General features: G+C 39.0%; 2 protein-coding genes across 2 annotated transcripts; one reads left to right on the forward strand and one right to left on the reverse strand.

Annotated features, from left to right (window-relative positions):
* Positions 1 to 1,501: 1,501 nt before the first annotated feature.
* Positions 1,502 to 13,356, reverse strand: lgmn (legumain). The gene is made up of 14 exons (XM_014968827.2): positions 13,250 to 13,356; positions 12,766 to 12,934; positions 12,450 to 12,547; positions 9,666 to 9,747; positions 9,459 to 9,541; positions 9,244 to 9,319; positions 8,129 to 8,191; positions 7,988 to 8,054; positions 6,672 to 6,790; positions 5,247 to 5,336; positions 4,955 to 5,164; positions 4,694 to 4,864; positions 2,224 to 2,291; positions 1,502 to 1,972 (listed from the first exon to the last, which is right to left on the reverse strand). Exons 2-14 carry the CDS (start codon positions 12,907 to 12,909, stop codon positions 1,930 to 1,932), a joined length of 1,314 nt encoding a protein of 437 aa, XP_014824313.2. The 5' UTR covers positions 12,910 to 12,934; positions 13,250 to 13,356; the 3' UTR covers positions 1,502 to 1,929.
* Positions 13,357 to 15,035: 1,679 nt separating this feature from the next.
* LOC148152780 (uncharacterized) lies at positions 15,036 to 16,869 on the forward strand. Its single transcript, XM_088002832.1, has one exon. It carries the CDS (start codon positions 15,946 to 15,948, stop codon positions 16,867 to 16,869), a length of 924 nt encoding a protein of 307 aa, XP_087858958.1. The 5' UTR covers positions 15,036 to 15,945.
* Positions 16,870 to 18,884: the final 2,015 nt, after the last annotated feature.

Here is an 18,884-nt window from a genome sequence, read left to right on the forward strand (position 1 = left end):
TAATATTTGAGGAAAATAAAGAGGGGATGCATATTTTGGCAGGCTGGAAAAGCAAATTGCCAAAAAATGCATCCTTGTTCTAACTTGGAGAAATAAAGAGTTAAGAGTGAAATAACTTTTTCTACATGATTAGAGTAGGATTTCACCATTTCTACGTAATGACACTTGTTCTCTGAGCTAATGCTATAATTTTTATATCAACAGGATGGATGCAAATATTTTCAGGCTCATTAATTAAAATGCATTCCCTCCTACATTAACAGACTAGAAAGTTATGCATGATGTAAAATGTTCTACATAATGGGCCTCTGTTTTGTAATGCTTTTAAGCTGTTATGGTATCAAAAGAAAAAAACAGAGAATTTCAAACCATTTGCGGAGAACGTTTTCAACAGACACGGGCTGAAAAAAAGTTCGACTCATATGTGTCAATAAAGGTGTAAAAACCGTATTTATTTCAAGTAATTTGCGAAATAAAACCCACCATTTTAGGGATTACATGGTTAAGAAACGTGATAATGTTACAAATATCTTTAAAATTTCCTCTTCGGTCATCTTTCAGTCCGTTTTCTCGTCAATATGCGAGAGAACAGAGCGATGCGCGCTCCCGCGAGAGGGGATGCAATTTTGGGCAGGCATGCGTTTCTGGGCATAACACCGGCCTTTAAATCTGTGCTGCAGATTCATCTAAAAAGTCAAGTTGAATGTTATTTGTGTCGAGAAAAAAATAAATCAAACCAAAAGCAGACCACACCAGCGTAAGCACATTATGTAGAAGTGGAGGAATGTTGGAATTTTGTGAGAATGAGTCATGTGATGTTAAGTCATTTATTATCATTGTTGTCACAATAATCAGTTAACTAGTGTTGAAGTTTTGAGCAGTCATCTAAGAAACTGAATCATGTGATATTAGCTGATTGGTTATTGTCATATGTCTTGACAGTCAAATGATTATTAGGTCAATCGGTGACTTCAGATTTGTACATGAGTTTTAGTTTGGCTTGCTTTCCCTTTTTTCAGGTTTAGTTGAAGTGAAGAGCGGCATCTTGGTTTACATAGTTCACAAGGTTTCTATATCACCCATCAGGTGCTTCGTGCATGGCATCTGGATGTATGGTAGGCTAAAAAAAGGTCCTTATATCCCATCATCCGGATTAAACGCGTACTCTTGGGAATACCAGGAAAATGGGTCATTACTAAGGTCTTTGAACAAGATGATCCAAAAAAAGTAGTAATAAAATCAACACAGAAAATAAAATAATCTGCCTTGACATGTGGGTATCTTATAGCCCTCAAATATATAAAACAAAAAGAAGAATTAAGCATATTTTCATAAGAAAAATCTAATTTCTATTATGCATTTCAGGCAGATTTAATGAAATTGCTGTTATTTTTACTGCATACTGATACTTTTTGTGGGTTTATATGCTTTATATTTGTTTGGATTCACCTAAAAGGTAAAATAATAATAATAAAAAAAACAGATAAATAAAAACTACCAGTTCTGGTTTGTCACATTTTAATTTTAAAATCTCTGAAGTACAATAAAGTATCTTGAGACTCAAATAGCTTTCATGGCTTAGGGATCATCCTTTACATCTCAATCAAACATCAAAGTAAGACACTTGATCCAACAGATAAAGCTCAGAGGAATCTCAGTGTTACATTTGTCCTATATTCTTAAAAAAAACAACAGGCAGAAGAAGCAGTAAACCATTATTGACAAACTTCACAGTGATAGTGCAACATCATCATAAAGCGTAAAAATTCTAGGTAAAATCAAACAGCAGGGTAAAAACGTGCTATAGTGTGTTCATGAAACAATAACGTCAACTCCACATCAGATTGATTCCTCAGCAGTGCAAAATGAAGTTTCTCAGCTCCGTCCAGAAGCTGCTCAGTTTGAGGCCACAAGTGGTTTTAGTGGTTTTTACTTGCTGAAGGGACACACAGCGTCCATGGCCATGAGGATGCTGGGAAACAAGAAAACGACACAAAATTACCAACGACTGCGCCAAACGAGGATGTCGATCCATTTCACTAATGTTGAATAAATACTTGGCAACAACACATGAAACAAAAAGCATTCCTCTAATGGAGAAAACCGCTTCTTTTACAAAAGCTGAGTCATTTTCACATTAAAAATGACACTTCAGGTTTAACAGTTACGACATTACAAATGCAGAATAAAAACGTGGTTTAAAAACAGGGAAGTGGACGTTACCTCTCAGCAGGGTATCCCCTTTCACACAGGTTCACCAGAGCATACAGATGCCTCAGCGCATACTCAAACTAAAAAAAAACAGGCATTACATGTCAGAAACGTCTCCGTATCAGTTCAACACGTAAATAATCAGCCAGATTCTGGGTTGCTACGGGCGACCAAAAGGTCAGGAAGTTCCAGGAGAAGAAGAAGAAGATTTTCTGATTCCAGCCTTACAGCTGAACGAGAAACGACGTGGGGAATCCACTGACTTAAAAAGAATATGTCAACCACCAACATTTTTGTCACATGTGGACTAAAAATTCCCAAAATACTGTAATTTTATTTTATTTTTTGCCTACTAAACAATAAACTAAGTCACAAAGTAAGAAATCTTGTTTTTTTTGGAAGGGGAAGTGTAATTATTATAGATTCAAAATGTAAAAAGGGTTTTTGCTTCATTAAAAGAAAGTGATTCACTCTGAATATTTTAATGTCTCGAATGAAAATAGAAATTCTTTTTGTCAATTCTGAGCATTTAAAACCAGATTTTAGTAATTTTTTTATTGAAAAGTACACAAAGCCTGAGTATTGAATACTTTGTACTGTAGACAAAATCTTCTATTGTGAGATTTTAATTTGTCTGTAATCATTTTCGACCTGATTAAAAATAAAGAAAATCTCAATGTGCTTCCACCACCACCTCATTCTTGAATTCTTGTGGGCCGCACAACATCTGTCAACGGGCCGTAAATGGCCCCCAGGCCACACTTTGGACACCCCTGATGTGAATGTAAAACGTACTGTAATGTAGTTCATTTCTTTAAATCGTGCTTTTCTGCTAATATTTGAATTTTCACAGTTTGTCACTTTACAACCACAAAATGAAACATAAATTACTGAAATTTTATGTGATGGTTTGACATAAACTGGTGTATAATTGCGTTATAATTGATTGTTTTACTACCTCTTTATTCAGACCCCCTTTAATAAGTCAGAGCAACCAGCTGCTTTGAACTTCACCTGTTCAATTCATCATCTGAAATAGCAAAGAACAGAATACTTTCTATTCTTTTATTGTATTCCCTGCATTTATTAATTTTCAGGTTACTTGGTTATAGATTTCCTGACATATCTAATCATTTTTATATCTCAGGTGTATGCTGCATATTTCACATTCCAAACATACTTGGGTACAAATGTCCAACATTTTGTCGCATTCACTAAAAATGAAGAGTTGTGTGGAGCTGCTGGAAGTCGATAAACAGGAGATATTGCAGAGCAGACTCAGAAATGCTCAGAAAATCTATTAAAAAGCAGAACGTTTATATCACATGTTTTCTTTTGACAACCTTTAGTTGTATTACTTTAAAGGTCCATCAGCTTACAAACCGTCCTGCTATCCTTCTATCAGAGCGTGCCAGCCACAGTTTTGGATTAATGCCAGCTGTGTGTGTCATTTCTGATGAACAGTCTGTCAGAAAAGATGCACTTCCTGTTTTGAAGCAGAACCAAACTCGTGTCACGTGAAAGAATTTCAGTCATGCAGTCCAAAATGCTCATCTCATCAACCACAATGATCTGGATCAGTCTGATCGCTGGTCCGAGTTCAGACAAGAAATCGATAGCAATATATATGGCAATAGATAATAGGACTCCTAAAATATTCAATATAGAGAGTATTCACTGAACTCCGATCCAGAAGTGCACAGCATTCTGGGAGATGTAGGCAGAGGAAATGTTTTAGCCACTCAATATCTCACGGCCAACTAAAGCAAATATTGGTGGCATGAACTAACTCACTCACTCTTTGGTTACCTAGCAACTAGGGTGGGCGTTTATCGTATCGTTTATCGTTTATCATGATGCATTTCTTATCATGATGTTAATTTTGATTTATTTTTGCCACAATAAATTCTAATTAATGATATTAAAAAACAAAATAAATTGTTAGGATTGTTAGTTTTACTACTTTCTTCACTGTGTCTTCAATGAACGCATCAATAAATATCAATAAACTTGAAAATATGAGTAAATGAAGTCACTATGTGCTCTTTATTGACACAAATGCATTTTTTATCAAATGGGAATGTTTCCAAGAACAGTATTTGTGCTTGTGAGGCTATAAATGCTGAGCCACGCAGGCACAGGCAAACAGTTACTAAAATAAGAAGTGATTAACATATCTTTGCTTTTATTGTTGTCTAGTAACACTAATAACACAAAATGTCGTGATAAAACTTTAAGTCCATGTCGCCCCTACAATTTACTCAATATCACTAATGAGTAACTTGCACAGCAGCAGTTTCAGGTTTCACCAATGTGCCTCAAAACTGCATAAAAATAAAAACCGCTTTTTAAAATTTTATTTTATGGCAGCATTCCAGATGTTTAAAACCAAATTGTCTGATCTGAAACGTTTATAAGGCGATGCGTCTCTCAGCCACTCGCCGTCCAGCCCTATTCAGTGACCGGTAGCGTTGCCTCTTACCTCAGGCTTGTGCCAGTTGAAGCAGCTGCGTTTGTAGTGGTTGACGGCAGCCTTGTAGCAGCCGTGCTGGGAGAGATCGGATCTGTCGTTCAAAACCTCCTCCGTCTTCAGCATGCTGCCGGTCACCTTCTCCACGATGTGGCGCATGGTCTCAGCCAAAGTCTCCTTGACCTGAACGCACGCAAACGAATCATCAGTTTGAAACGTCCAAAGTTTTGGAGCGCCCCCTAGAGGGGAGATGGGGGGGGATTTCTCCTCTACCTTGAGGTGGGAGCTGATCTCCGCCAGCAGGGCCCGCGCCGCTCTGATGTCATTGGAGGACATGAGCTTCCTCTTCAGGATGGCCAGGGGGACGTCGGGGCTCGGGGTCAGGTCCTTCTCTGTGATTGGTGGGTTGGTCACCTGAGGAGCAGGTGGCCTGTATGTTTTTGGGTTCCCCTGAAACTGGATAACCTTTATGTGGGCCAAAGTCTGCAGAAAGACAAACAAAAGCAAAATAATAAAACACCAAGAATAAACTATAGACACAACTCTGGAGTTTCCCGTCTCTCACCTTGTTGCCGAACTGCTGGACGTGGCTGGTGTTGGTTTCGGTCCTCACAATTTTGAACTGCTTCAATAGAGTTTCCTTGGTCAGGTCCTCCTGGGAACCCAATGTCACACCGCAAAATAAACATGAATATTTACTCAAATAACCCAGGCTTTAAAAACAACATGTTTTCTCCTACAATCTTGTGTAAGAGAAAAATTACCGCATCCGTTCTGGTTTGCAGTAAATGTTCATGATGAAGTTTCTGTTTAAAGTTTTTTTTCCCCTCCAACAGCAGATCTCTTTTATGTCAGATCTAATTCTTCTTTTCAAAAGCAACTTGCTGCAGCTGCTTTTACAAACATTCACCACTTCCTTTTCCTGCTCATCCGACAACAGGTGTTTGGAGCAGAGAACGTATTTTTTCCTAACCCATACAGTTGAAACCATGTTTTTGCATAAACTGCATAAAAATACACTTTTTACAGAACATTTCTGTTCTCACTGTCTGACATCAAATCCCACCGTCCCTTTCCCGTTTTAGGTCAAGCTGGGATTACCGACAATTATTTCTAAAATGGAGAGCGAAATCTACGTTATTGTTGTGTAAATGAGTAGCATAAAGGTTCAGACGATGATCATCACATGGAAGCATAAAGAAACAAATGTAAAGAAATCAGCCAAGACTTCAAAAAGAGAGTGAAAAAGTGGCTTTTGTGTCTTGGAGGTAATTTATGAAGATGCCGACTGAAGGCAGTCAGAGTCATACAGTTTATATTCATAGTCAGATGGGAAGTTAAGGTTTGGTAATCAACGGGTCCTCCAAACGGAAAATGACTCAAAGGAAACAAGAGACAAAATGCCTCGATAAACAAAGTCTGAAGGTTTTACCAACTAAAAAATTATGAGTAGAGCTGAGAAAGTGAGTGTCAGCAACTTTGATATAAGTAGTAAAGTTAATCAAATATCATTTAGTCATACAGTTTTAGACAATTCAGACAAACTGCTGCTAAAACTGCTGAATTTAAAGAGAATTAAACATTTCACAATGACATTTTCATCTGACTGTGGAGAAAAAAAGGATGTCGTCTTTTTATACAGTGTGTATAAAAATCTGCTTCCAGATTTTTGTATATTTCTTTAAAATGTATATGAATTTTTATGAAAATACACAAGTTTCTTAACCGCTGTATCTTTTCAGAAGCTTCCTCAGAGTTGCAGAAATCTCAGAAAGAAAAACTTTTTTAGACATGTTAAAAATATCTCAGAGCAGCAGCTGGCTGCAGAAATGTCAGTTCACTCAGGTTCCCCACTTCCTAAAACGTTAATCGAGACGTTTCAACACGTTGAACTCAAAACCTACCAATATAAATACATTTACTTAATTCAAGTAACTGACAGATACGCATTTAAAGCCCGACTGCTTCCTTGAACTCTAACATCACGCACCACGTCAGAGTCCTCCATCCAGTTAACGCTGTACCAGTCGCCCAGGTAGGTGTCCCTGCTCTCGTCATAGTAACAGGCGTATGAAGACTCGTGATCGTTGGCTGCAGTGGTGGCGTACACTAACAAAAAAACAAAAAAAAAAACACAGGCGACCTCGGGTTACACCGCTACTTCAGCTGCGATTCGACAGACATCACTAACCAAAATACTTTAATAACTTGTATTTAGCCAACTTTAACGTTTCAAATAACTAAATGAAACTGTCAACTTAAATTGTTGGTTTTTTGCCACCAGCATGTTGCGTTGACAGGTTTTAGCAAACCAATGGCACTTACTGCTAATCTTTTGTCACCTAAATTGTAAAATAAATAAATGTGTAATGGGTTGTGCTCCTTTAGTTTCCATGAAATGTCAGTCTGAAATATTTTCAAACAGCCAAATCAATCTTTTCTATGAGTTTGAGGAAAAACCTCTTGTTTTAGCCAGCTGAGTGGCAGTGAGCAGCAACATGTGAGGAAGTGGCAACGTGGAATCTCTCGATGCTCCATAGAACCAGAAAAAAAACAATCATTGGTTCTAACTTCCTATTAAAAAGAATTTAAATAATGTGAACAGTAGTTTTAGTAGTTTAAAACTGTAACGCCTAAAACAATCTCAGAGTGTCTCGGCTGGTTCTGACCCGGTTCTAGTCCATATCCTCTGTCCAGGATCATTTTCACAGCCTCTGAAGGAGCAGTGAGTCCTTACACTTTCTTCATTAACTATTTACACTACTACCATCAGGCAAACAGGAGAACCAGCTCACAGATACTCAACTTTGCTTCTCGAGCTGTAGCAACTTGCTTATTTCATGTTTTCATTATCTTTGTTTTTATTAGTCGAATAAATTTCCACAATAATCTGTCAAATAACCCGGGGAAGTGCATTCTCATTTTGCTGCTACAAACACACAGAAATGCCAACAAATGAAGTTGATGTCATTCTGGTTACTAAATATGGAAGAAAGTTTCTATTTGAGAAGTGAAGTATACTTAAATCATGATCAGGTGATGATTTCTAGGAAAGAAAGTCTTTGATTCTTGACCTTTGAACTGTAAGCAGGGTCTGTTTATCGCATGATGCTCAGAAATGGCCACAAGCTTTAAAGCTGACATCACAGAGTTCAGACAAACATCTAAAAAGGACCAGAAGGCTAAAAGAGGATCAAAGTCCAGTCTAGACGGGACAAACGATAACAGCAAAGAAGAAACGAACCACATGACTCTGACTCAATCTGAGACGTTGTATCAGTGGCTTCAAGTCAAAGTTCTGCTCACCATCGATGTTATCAGGCAGTTTCTTCATCATCGACCCAGACTCACACGCTTCGATATAAAACACCATCTGTGGAGGAAGAACATGTCAGTATTCTGCATCCTTTGACCAGAACGTCTCTGATCTCGTGTCCAGAGGCTCACCTTTTTGTACATCTTGTTTTGATGCATGTACTGGATGGTGCTTTGGAGATCTTCAACGTGGAGCTGAAAAACAAGAGGAATTTTAACTGGAAGCGGGATGAATAGACGCAGTGTCTGCTGCAGACTGACAGACGTTACGTCACCAAGGCAGCGGGCGCTGACTAGGGAATCTGTCTGTTTGTCTCCACCGTTACAGAACATGAGAGACAAAGCAAACGGCGACAGGGTCGAGTTTTTTTGTTTGTTTGTTTGTTTTGGACAAACGTCAGACTCAGCAGTTTTGTTTGTGACTGTTTTGCATCACTCTGCTGTTCGACCTACAGACCAACTCTGAATCTCAAAGTTGCAAAGTCAAACTGGTTAACAAGAAGTAGCAGATGTCGGCATAATCAGATAATGTCCAAAACTTGTGCAGGTTCATTCTAGTGAAGCTCCAGTGTGCAGAAACTTTTCAAACTGATTTATAATCATATAAATGACAGATCTTAATTTAGATTTTAAAGCATAGGTGAAAGCTCAAAAATCTGATCTTTTTTCAATCAGAAAATGAACCATATTGAGCAATGCCCAGTCGTGGTGACAACACTCTTCGGTGTGGAAGTAGTTACTGACTGAGAACGACTGAAAAATTTATTTTATTTGTTTTTTGAGTATGAATTTAGAATAAGCTCAAAGACGTAACAAGTTATGTAAAAGGAAACAATTTTCAACGGCATATTTGTAGCTTCATCAGCCGGCAAGAAAGAGCAAAACTTTTAGGAGATAACAGGAAGGGTGAATAAAGCACAGCAAATGTTTTTTATGTTTTTTTTTTTTATATGTTTTTCAGACTTTAGGTCTGGATTCTCTGCAATACACACACAAAGATTGTTTTTCTGTCGTGCTAGCTGTGCTTCACACAAATATAAATTTGTCAAAAAATATCAGATGCACAATTCTTTTGTCTTTGTCGTAAAAATATTTGTTTATATGTGACGTCACCTTCCGATAATAATAGTATCGACTCACAGCAGGAAGGCCGTTCTGACATCTTCTTGCAATATGATAAACTGATATGAGCAAAAAGTTTTAATCTGCAGTTTAGGTCTTAAGAAAACAGAGACAGGAATGCTCACATCATCGTTGGGGAAAGCCAGAATTCCAGGTGCCCCGTGGTCAGTGAAGTACACAAACACATGATCGTTGGGGCCGCTGCCAAAGAGAAAACAAAAAGAAAGAAAATAATGTTACCAAAAAAACACTAAATAAACCAGATGAACCAGGTGTGCTGTGTCAGGTGTTGTCTTTCTAAAACAAAAATAAGCTTTTCTTCCTCTTGTTTCCCACTTACCTCTTCAACACCTTTCCAGAACCACCTTTGACTGCCGAGGCGTCTCCCTTCAGAACCGCCAAGAAGTTTTCTGGGGTCACATCCTGCCAACAACCCAAAACAAAAACAAAAACAAAAAAACACACACACACAAAGAACAAAGTTTACTTTCATTCATAGCTGTGCCATTTACAGTTTTTCCACTAAAGCTGGTTCTGAACGACTCACATCCCCGACGTAGTCTTTAAGCACTCCCTTGTACACATCTGTGCCGTTGGGCTTGTTGATCAATATTCCAGGGGTGGGGTTTCTGGAAACAACAAAATGGTTCGAGTTCAGAAAAAAGGAAGCGCAGAGAGCTGACAAAGGGTTTTGAAGAGCTGACGAGGAAACAGGCGAAGGATAATGATTCACGTGTCAGGTGACAGAGCCGGTGAGAACGCTGCAGCACTTTGCTGACTTTATATTCAACAATCACATGATGTCGAGCTGCAGATCATCGTCTCCGTCCCAGAAATCACGTCATTATTTGGATATAACAAATCCGCCTGGTCTGTACGTACTGTATAAGAGAACCTGTGTTGGCCGTGTTCGTTATTCATTAACCACTGACCCAGATCTCCATAATAACGTCACATTACAGCACACTCCACATGTAAAAAGTGACTTCACCCACTTTCTGGAGTCAGAGATAAGGAGGATTCCTGTTTACTGCATTTAAAAGTCAATCATAGGCTGCGTTTAATCCACCATGCAGCTCAAATAAATAAGTCAACAGAGCCTATTGCTGAAGAAATGACTTTTTGTTGATATTAAAATAAAAAAAGTGAGTTATCATGTGGTAAAACAATATTTGATGCTTTGATTGCAACAAAACCACTGATAAAAGAGAAATTATTTACAGAATAACTGTAACAATTAGAAATCTGATTGGACAGAAACATAAAATTTTCTTTATTTTTTTCAACCAAATGAGCAAACTGAGTTGAAAATCATAGTCCTTCTTATGTTATATGTTTTTTTTTGTTTTTTTGTTTTTTAATGAAATCTCTATCCTAAAACTACTGTGTCTGCGCCTCTTTCACCCGACGTCGGGTCAAACCGACTGATAAGGAAGCACCATCAGCGTTTCCTCGTGACTTTAGCCGAGCCTCTTCATGATTAACGACACAAGGCTGGTGTGCCACAGAGACAGGGAAGCCGGATTTTTTTTGGTTTGTTCTACTGTGGTTTAAAGATGTGTGACAAGGATGCCCCTATGGTGGAAATATTCCCAATGTTTTCTAAAAAAAAGTCCCGACGACTTTCTCTGACTCTGACAAAACGACTCTATTGTGCTACGTTTCTCACCAAATCAACCTGAGCTCAGCCGCTTTATTTTGAAAACTAGCTCACTGGCAGATTTTCTGTGCCTAATATTTATATCTTTTGCATCTCTCAATGATCTTTTATACCAAGGTTGGATTTCAAAAGAACCCAGATTTACCAAAACAATGTGAAGCATCTTAATAATCTGCAAGAGGAAGTACCAGCGTGACAAGCCCGTCTTCTTACTCCTCCTTTATTTGCGGCACACAGCTAACCAAGCTGGCTGGTAGCCTACACTGTTATTTAGCATGTTTGGAAATAATTAATGGAAAGCTGATTTAAAACTACAATTAGAAACGTTCGACCAGCAATATCTCTTAAGCAGGCGATGAAATAAAATCATCTGGTTATTACTGTGTTAGTCTGTAAAGAGCATCTGAGGGGAAAAGTTGTTCATTTTAAAACCCTTATATAATTTAGAGAATGTCTATCTATTTACAATAACACTATTGTACAAGTAACAACTGTAAAGATCAATATTTTTTATTATTGTTGCAGATCATTTTATTCACTATAGTTTGAAATATTTGTATTAATAACGCGATATCGTAAGATTATAAGTTTGTTTTATATAATTAAATGGTGAAAACCCATCAGATTAAACACAGAATGTTGTACTTATATGTTATTACTTGTAAACGCACTAAGTGCAATACCATTTAAAAAGCTGGTTATGATTACTTTTTAGATTAAATATACAGTAATAAATTATCATATTGTATTTCTTTAAATGCTTCACACACACGGCTCTATGCAAAGATGTGGAGAAATGCATTGTGCACATATGTTTTATAACTGAGCACGTCAAGCAGAGATGGAACTGGAACATGGTGAACATATTCATATTCATATTCATATTCCAACTTCAAAATTAGGCCCCGTTTATGCGACAATTTCGGGTGAAAACGGAAGAGTTTTGTTGTGTTTGTACTGTACATTTACACGAAACCACCGAATGTTTTCTCTAACGGCACAGATTGAAAACGGGTTCCAGAGAGCGATGTTTCTGAAACGTACCGATGTCCGTTGTTGTGTAAACAGAAAATAGATCTTTTCTTCCAGAGAATCCCCAGCTCATGCATAGTATGACGCAAAACATAGCTGCTTCCTACAATCCACAGAAGAAGAAACTACTCACAATGCTGGTATTACTACAATTCGTCTTTCCCCATCAGATAGGGTTCCCCCAGCGTCTCTTCACCGCTCCGCACCGCCCAGGTGGCAAAATACACGGCTGCTTGTTCAGCGCTCTTATCTAGAGAACTACGGACCAGCCCCGGCTCCAGACGAGTTTAACAAGGGGGGCATCGACTTATTTTGTTGGATCATTGTCGTGTAAACGCCCCCTTAATCTGAACATGACATAAATAGCTGCTGGAATCTGTTTCTTTCACTGCATGATTGCTAATTTGTTGCATTGCACATAATAATAATATTTCTCCTGAGTGCAAATACAACCATCCCAAGTACCACCAATGGTACATGCACCACAGCTTGAGAACCACAAATGTAAACAGTTAACAATCCCTCCTGTAAGTTCATTTGTAGTCTTATAACTTATTAAGAAATGAATAATAGGCATGCAGTTTCTGAACTCTTTAGAGGAAAGGAGAAGTAAAGAAACAGTAAGAAAAGCAAACTCACGCCTCGTTTTGTGCCAAGTCATCGTACATCATGACCACAATCTGCTCGTCCGGGATGCCATTCCTGTGGACAATCTGGTAGGCATGGCAGACGTCGGCCTGCGCGAGGAACACACAGACCATGCGGGTTAACAAGCACGTTCACGCGGTGAAACAAACTTCCTGGGAAGCTGGGAAAGCGCAAAGCGACGTGGAAGGAAGCTTATCTGCAGTGCAATGTGTCTGTGTTATCTGGGGCGAGTGCGGGTTTCGGGGGGAATAAAAAAAACAACAAGCCATGAGTCATTCCCACAGCCCCACGTTTGTTCCCGTTTTACCTGGTGCCTGTAGTTGTACCAGCCGTTGGAGCCGGCCACGATAACCACCCAGTGCTTCCCAGAGTCCGGCTCCTCCGGAGCGGGATACCCGAGGACCAGCCCGACGCTGAGGCCGAGCAGCGAGAGCAGCACCGCCTGACGCATTATTCTGTCGCCTAATTCAGGAGCCCTGTGTGGGTGAGAAACAGAATAAAAACGTTCTTTTTAGGGAATCTTAACCACGCAGTAAAGTAAATACTACCACCGGGACAGAGAAGCACACATATGGAGGATTAAAGACACAATCAGACTGCTAACCAGCCACCTGATGCCTGTTGTCACATGACACATCCATTCTGGGAAGCTAGCGAAGCCGCGGGAGCAGCACAGTAGCCAACTACTTTTTATTTTTAAAATAAAAAACAGTCAGATATTTCTGACTCTCCAACGTCACAAAATAATGCAACATTTATGACAGAAATAAAACACGTAGCTGTTTAATTACCTTTAATGCCTTGGTTCAGACGGTTCTGAAGAGGTGGTTCGGCTAGATGTGCATCCCGAAAGGGCTGGCAAGGCAGGTTTATAAGCGACGTCGGGAAAAGCGCATCAGCCAATCAGAGCGCGCGGTGGGCGGGCCTTAACTGTAAAAGATCATGTGATTCAAACAAACTCAGGCACAGACCTGCCAGCAAGTTTTTTTAGTGAAACCAAAAAAAAACTAGAGCACAGAGTACCTTCATAATCAAATAGGATCATAGTCCTGGTGTTGTGGAATTATGATAGAAAACACAGCTTTAATGATATCAGGTGTTAGAAATAAGATACTGCAAATAAATGAAAAAGAAGACTTGACTACAGGATCAGATCAATGTAGTGTCACGTTGCTTTCTTTTAAGAACTCAGGTTGCTTTTTTTTTTTGAACTCGGGTAGTGTATATTCTCGAACAAATACAGCTTATGTGTCTCTATCCAACTGCGCACACGAAACACAGCTGGCACACCACTGTAACAAAGGTGAAGCCCAGAAAGACACATATGAATCATGATCACAAGACTGATGAGCCACACCTTCAACTGGCACTTAAAAGCACCAGGGCTTGATCCGTATATTAAAGTTAGAAGCAGATCAATCCATAGAACAAAATTTATTAAAAAGCAGTTTTCTGAAAATTTCAGACCAAATTCCTAAAGGAATGTTACAATCTCCACTGGTTGCCAGTTTTGTTCAATAAGTTGTGTTTGATATTTCAGGACAGTTTTTAAGGTACTTGTTTATTACAGGTGGCACTAAGGTGTTTAAAACATTGTAAAATGTTTTGAAAGTTTTCAAAATGTAACATCTCATATTGATCTAGATCTTTACAGCGGTTATGTGTAGATTGTTTTGACCATTTTTAATCACCATATCTGCTTCAACTTTTCAGATTATGCTTTGATAGTGATGGTCTTAATATGAGTCTTTAAGGACAGGACTTTAACTAGTTTCAGCTCTTCATCATCCAGAAGGTATGGTGTATGGTGTTCGAATGTTTTCCTCCTAAATTTAGCATAAGTTCAATTAATTTTCTGTGTGTGCAAAGGACAAGGAACAAGTTCTTGCTGCCTCTTCAGGATTATTTTGCTATAATAAAGATGACTATGTTATCGGCATACAATTACACATTAACATATATACATTACATATTAACTGTTCCCTATATGCGCCCTTAGGGGACTCCTATTTATGAGTTTCTTTAGGGTGATTTGACAACATTGACCACTGAGCACTTTTATGGTCTTTGCACTCACTTTACAATTTACTTTCCAAGTTCTGAGCTAAACATAGCAGGAATTGGATTTTCCCCTCTAAATATTGGGCATAACCCCAGTTATTACACTTGTGGCATGTTGATTGGAACAAATTATTGTTATTCTTTCATCCAATTTCCATTTCCATATGTATGTATATATATATATATATATATATATATATATATATATATATATATATATATATATATATATATATATATATATATATATATATATATATATATATATATATATATATGTATATATACATATATATATATGTATATATATATATATATATATATACATATATATATATATACATATATATATATATATATATATATATATATATATATATATATATATATATATATATATATATATATATATATATATATATATATATATATATATATTCCAGTTCCAGTATATATACTGGAACTGAAGACCACAGTGGTGCCTGTGGTCATTGGGGCCCTCAGGGCAGTCACCCCCAAACTGGAGCAGTGGCTACAACAAAGCCCAGGAACAACATCAGACATCTCAGTCCAAAAATGTGCAGTTCTAGGGACAGCCAAGATACTGCGCAGAACCCTCAAGATCCCAGGCCTCTGGTAGAGGACCCGAGCTCAGAGGATGAAAGAGACCATCTTTTTTATATGTATATTTGTATTTATTTACTTCGACATTAACAAAGACAGAGATTAACATTTCCCTGTTCATCTGGGAAATGGTGGACAGGGAGAGCCTGACTAAAACTACCCGGATGTCAGACAACATCTGGGTCTTATTATGTGTCTCCGCTTATGAGCAACTTCATGTTCAAAAACAAGCCCAAAAAACCGCAACTCATTAAGTTTGCTAGCAACTTTATTAAAAAAAAGAAAAAAAAAGAAAGAAAAAACAAGCCCAAAGTCACTTATAAGAATCGGACTTGACAGAAACTCAAAATGGTTCTTGATTTTCCAGCAACAAAATGCGCATCTCCCTCCTCCCTCCATTGTTCATGTTTCTGATCAGCTGATAAATGTCCCGTAGAAACGGCGGTCGCTCCACGAGACGCGCAGAGGAAATAAAGTGACATTACTAAAGAAAATAGTAACGCACAGTGATTTGGAAAAGTAACTTTTATCTGATTGGGGGATTTGGAATAGCAATGCGTTAGATTACTCGTTACTGAAAAAGAAGTGGTCAGATAAGACAAAGTGACGAGGTAGCTCAGATCGTCAGAACACTTGCAGGCCGATTACGTCATAGCTCTGCATGTATTCCTATGCTGATACGTCATAGTTTGTGATGTCACCAGCGCTTTGTTGTGTAACACGTATATAACTCCTGTTGGTAAAATTCTACCTCATTCCAAGTCAGTTTGAGGAGAAGAGGATCTGCGTCTAATCCAGCAAAATGGCTCCGCTGAATTCAATAAGAGAAGATCTCCAGGTTTTAGTGGACAACTTTGCAATTCCGGCGATTGAGGAATATTACAGACAAATCCCGGAGGAGCATTGGGAGGATTTGACATTGGGATATGAGGGCATCAGAGAGAACACCAAACATCTCTTGAAATATCTGACGGACGTCTTTTCAGATGTGGTTTCAGACCTGGTTGAGAACCGAGAGTTCACATATCAGGACTTGAAAGCCACATTTGAGAATATAGTTTCTCAGGCATTCGCCCAGGCCATGGGCATTGAGGAGACTATAAAAGACGAGTGCACAGAGGTATTTAACATGCTTTTTATAAAGCATGTTATATCGATGGTGACAGCTCCCTCAGATGACCAGGACCCCACAGAGTGGCTCAAGGTGGGGTTAGAATTCAGTTCTCTGGTGAATCCTGTCATCTGGTTCGTCCAGGAACTGAGAACAATGAGAAAATCACTTGAGGTAGAGCGAAAAGACGCGGTCCGACTTTTTGTACAGTTGTTGATGTCTCGAGGACTCAGGAAGTCTAAGGCACATTGGTATCTTAACTGCCTGAGAGAGACACATGATCGCATTGTTGATCAAATCTGGGCTGAAATTGAGGGACGGCGATACAAAATCCAGCAGAAATGGATTCCTGCCCTGAGCAAAAGGGTTTTTAGTGAGATCACTAAAACCTTCGGGTGTTCTGCTGGATGGACGCTGTCCTTCATGCAGAACAGGGAGGTCAACGATGCGATTGTGTCGCGTCTAGAAAGTCACCTAAAAAAGCTCCAGAAAAAGAGAGGCAGCCTTGTTTCAAGGCTTTTTTCTGGTGCTGTTAATGCTGTGAGACACCAATTCTCTAAGTTAGGGTCAATAGTGTCTTGCCTCTCTGTGCCTCCGTCAGTAATGGCCCCATGATGCCTCTCTGTGCTTCCGTTGACTCCGGACGCATTACGCCTCTCTGTGCTTCCGTCGATTCCGGACCCAAGAAGGTTCCCCATGCCACATCCGACTCCTGCGACAAGGTCCCTTAGCCCTCCGCAAGTCCCAGGGCTTCCAGCTTGCGCAGTTCTAGCGAGCCAGAGTCTCCACCTGGTGAGCCTTCAGATGTCGAGTCTCCAGCTGGAGAGCCTTCAGCTGTCGAGCCTTCATTTGTCGAGCCTTCAGATGTCGAGTCTCCAGCTGGAGAGCCTTCATTTGTCGAGCCTTCAGATGTCGAGCCTTCACCTGGAGAGCCTTCAGCTGTCGAGCCTTCATTTGTCGAGCCTTCAGATGTCGAGTCTCCAGCTGGTGAGCCTTCAGCTGTCGAGCCTTCAGATGTCAAGCCTTCAGATGTCAAGCCTTCAGATGTCCAGCCTTCAGATTTCGAGCCTTCATTTGTCGAGCCTTCAGATGTCCAGCCTTCAGATGTCCAGCCTTCAGATGTCGAGCCTTCAGCCGTCGAGCCTTCAGTCGTCGAGCCTTCAGATGTCAAGCCTTCAGATGTCCAGCCTTCAGATGTCAAGCCTTCAGATGTCCAGCCTTCAGCTGTCAAGCCTTCAGATGTCCAGCCTTCAGATGTCCAGCCTTCAGATTGTGAACCTTCTGCTGGGGAACCAGAGCCTCCAGTATTTATACACTTATTATTACTTATCATTATTTAAAAAGGTTTGCACAGTTGGTAGCAGGGGCGCTGCCAGGAATCTTGGGGCCAGTGACAAAAAGTTAGATTTGGCCCCCCTCGCGCAGCTGCTGTTACAATTTCTTGAGTCCATTTGACCCACAAAGAGCATCACAATTTTAAAGGCTTGCAACTGCCTTGCTTTATTTGGTCCAATACTAACACAATATTTACTGCGCATGAATTTTACATCCATCAGTTTACATACTGTATGCAAGTAGGTTGCTTACATTTTTTCTTTTACTGAAATGTCTCTCCCCACATGCAACAGTCATACACTCTAAAAAGTGTATTTGGGCTGCAGTTCATCTTATGGACTTATTTACGTTAATTTCACTTAATTCTTTTGCTTTTGCTAATGACAACTTACTTTTTTGTGTTCATTTAACTCAAAACTTACAAATCTTTAACCAAAGGGAACTTTTCACTTTGACTTTACTTAAAACAATTGAGTTCAATGCCAGTTTTGTATACTATGTCTGACCGACCTAATTTATTATGATCGTCCAACTCATTTCACTAAGTCGTTCCATCTCAATTTCCTAAGTTTTTATAACTTAATTCATAAGGGGGTTTAACATGACAAATTTAAGTCACTCTTACTCAAATCATTTATTTTGTTCTAATAAACATTTAAAATCTCTTTGACTTAATTCTACAGAAAGTCAACTCAAACTTTTAAGTAGTTCCAAACTAAATATTTTGGGCTGTAATACTGTTTTTACAGTGTCCTCTAAATACACTCTAATTTAAAAGTTTCAAATCTTTTCCTTAAATGACCTGTTTACTTTGACTTTACTTGAAATAATTAAGTTCAATACCATATTTGTATCCCTCATCTGACACCATGACTCAAGCTAACCAGGGACAGATTCCCTGGTAAGTGACCGTGGCTCTGTGGGTAGAGTAGTTGTCTTGTGACAACTACTCTACCCTCTATTTAATCAAAATTTTGATTAAATTCAGTTCAAATAAAAACAAACAGGAAGAAAACGGTTACAGACACTTTTTGATGTAAAATAACAGATAAAGCTTGCTAAAAACGTTAATCAGGGTATTTATGGCGTTATGGCTTGGATTTGACTGGACTGTTAGAGAAACTTGACTGTTTTCTAGCAGAAACCAGGAAAAAAGAAGACACATGGCAGCTTGCCATGTGTCAAGCTGCCATTGACACATGGCAGCTTCCTCCTGCCATGTGTCAATGTGCCCCTGGGCAAGGCACTTAACCAACCTGTGTATAAATGTGTGAGTGCGTACAGGTGAATGTGAC

Source organism: Poecilia mexicana, unplaced genomic scaffold (genome assembly GCF_051168715.1).
Source record: "Poecilia mexicana isolate PSO_F unplaced genomic scaffold, ASM5116871v1 scaffold_22, whole genome shotgun sequence".
Classification (NCBI taxonomy): Eukaryota; Metazoa; Chordata; class Actinopteri; order Cyprinodontiformes; family Poeciliidae; genus Poecilia; species Poecilia mexicana.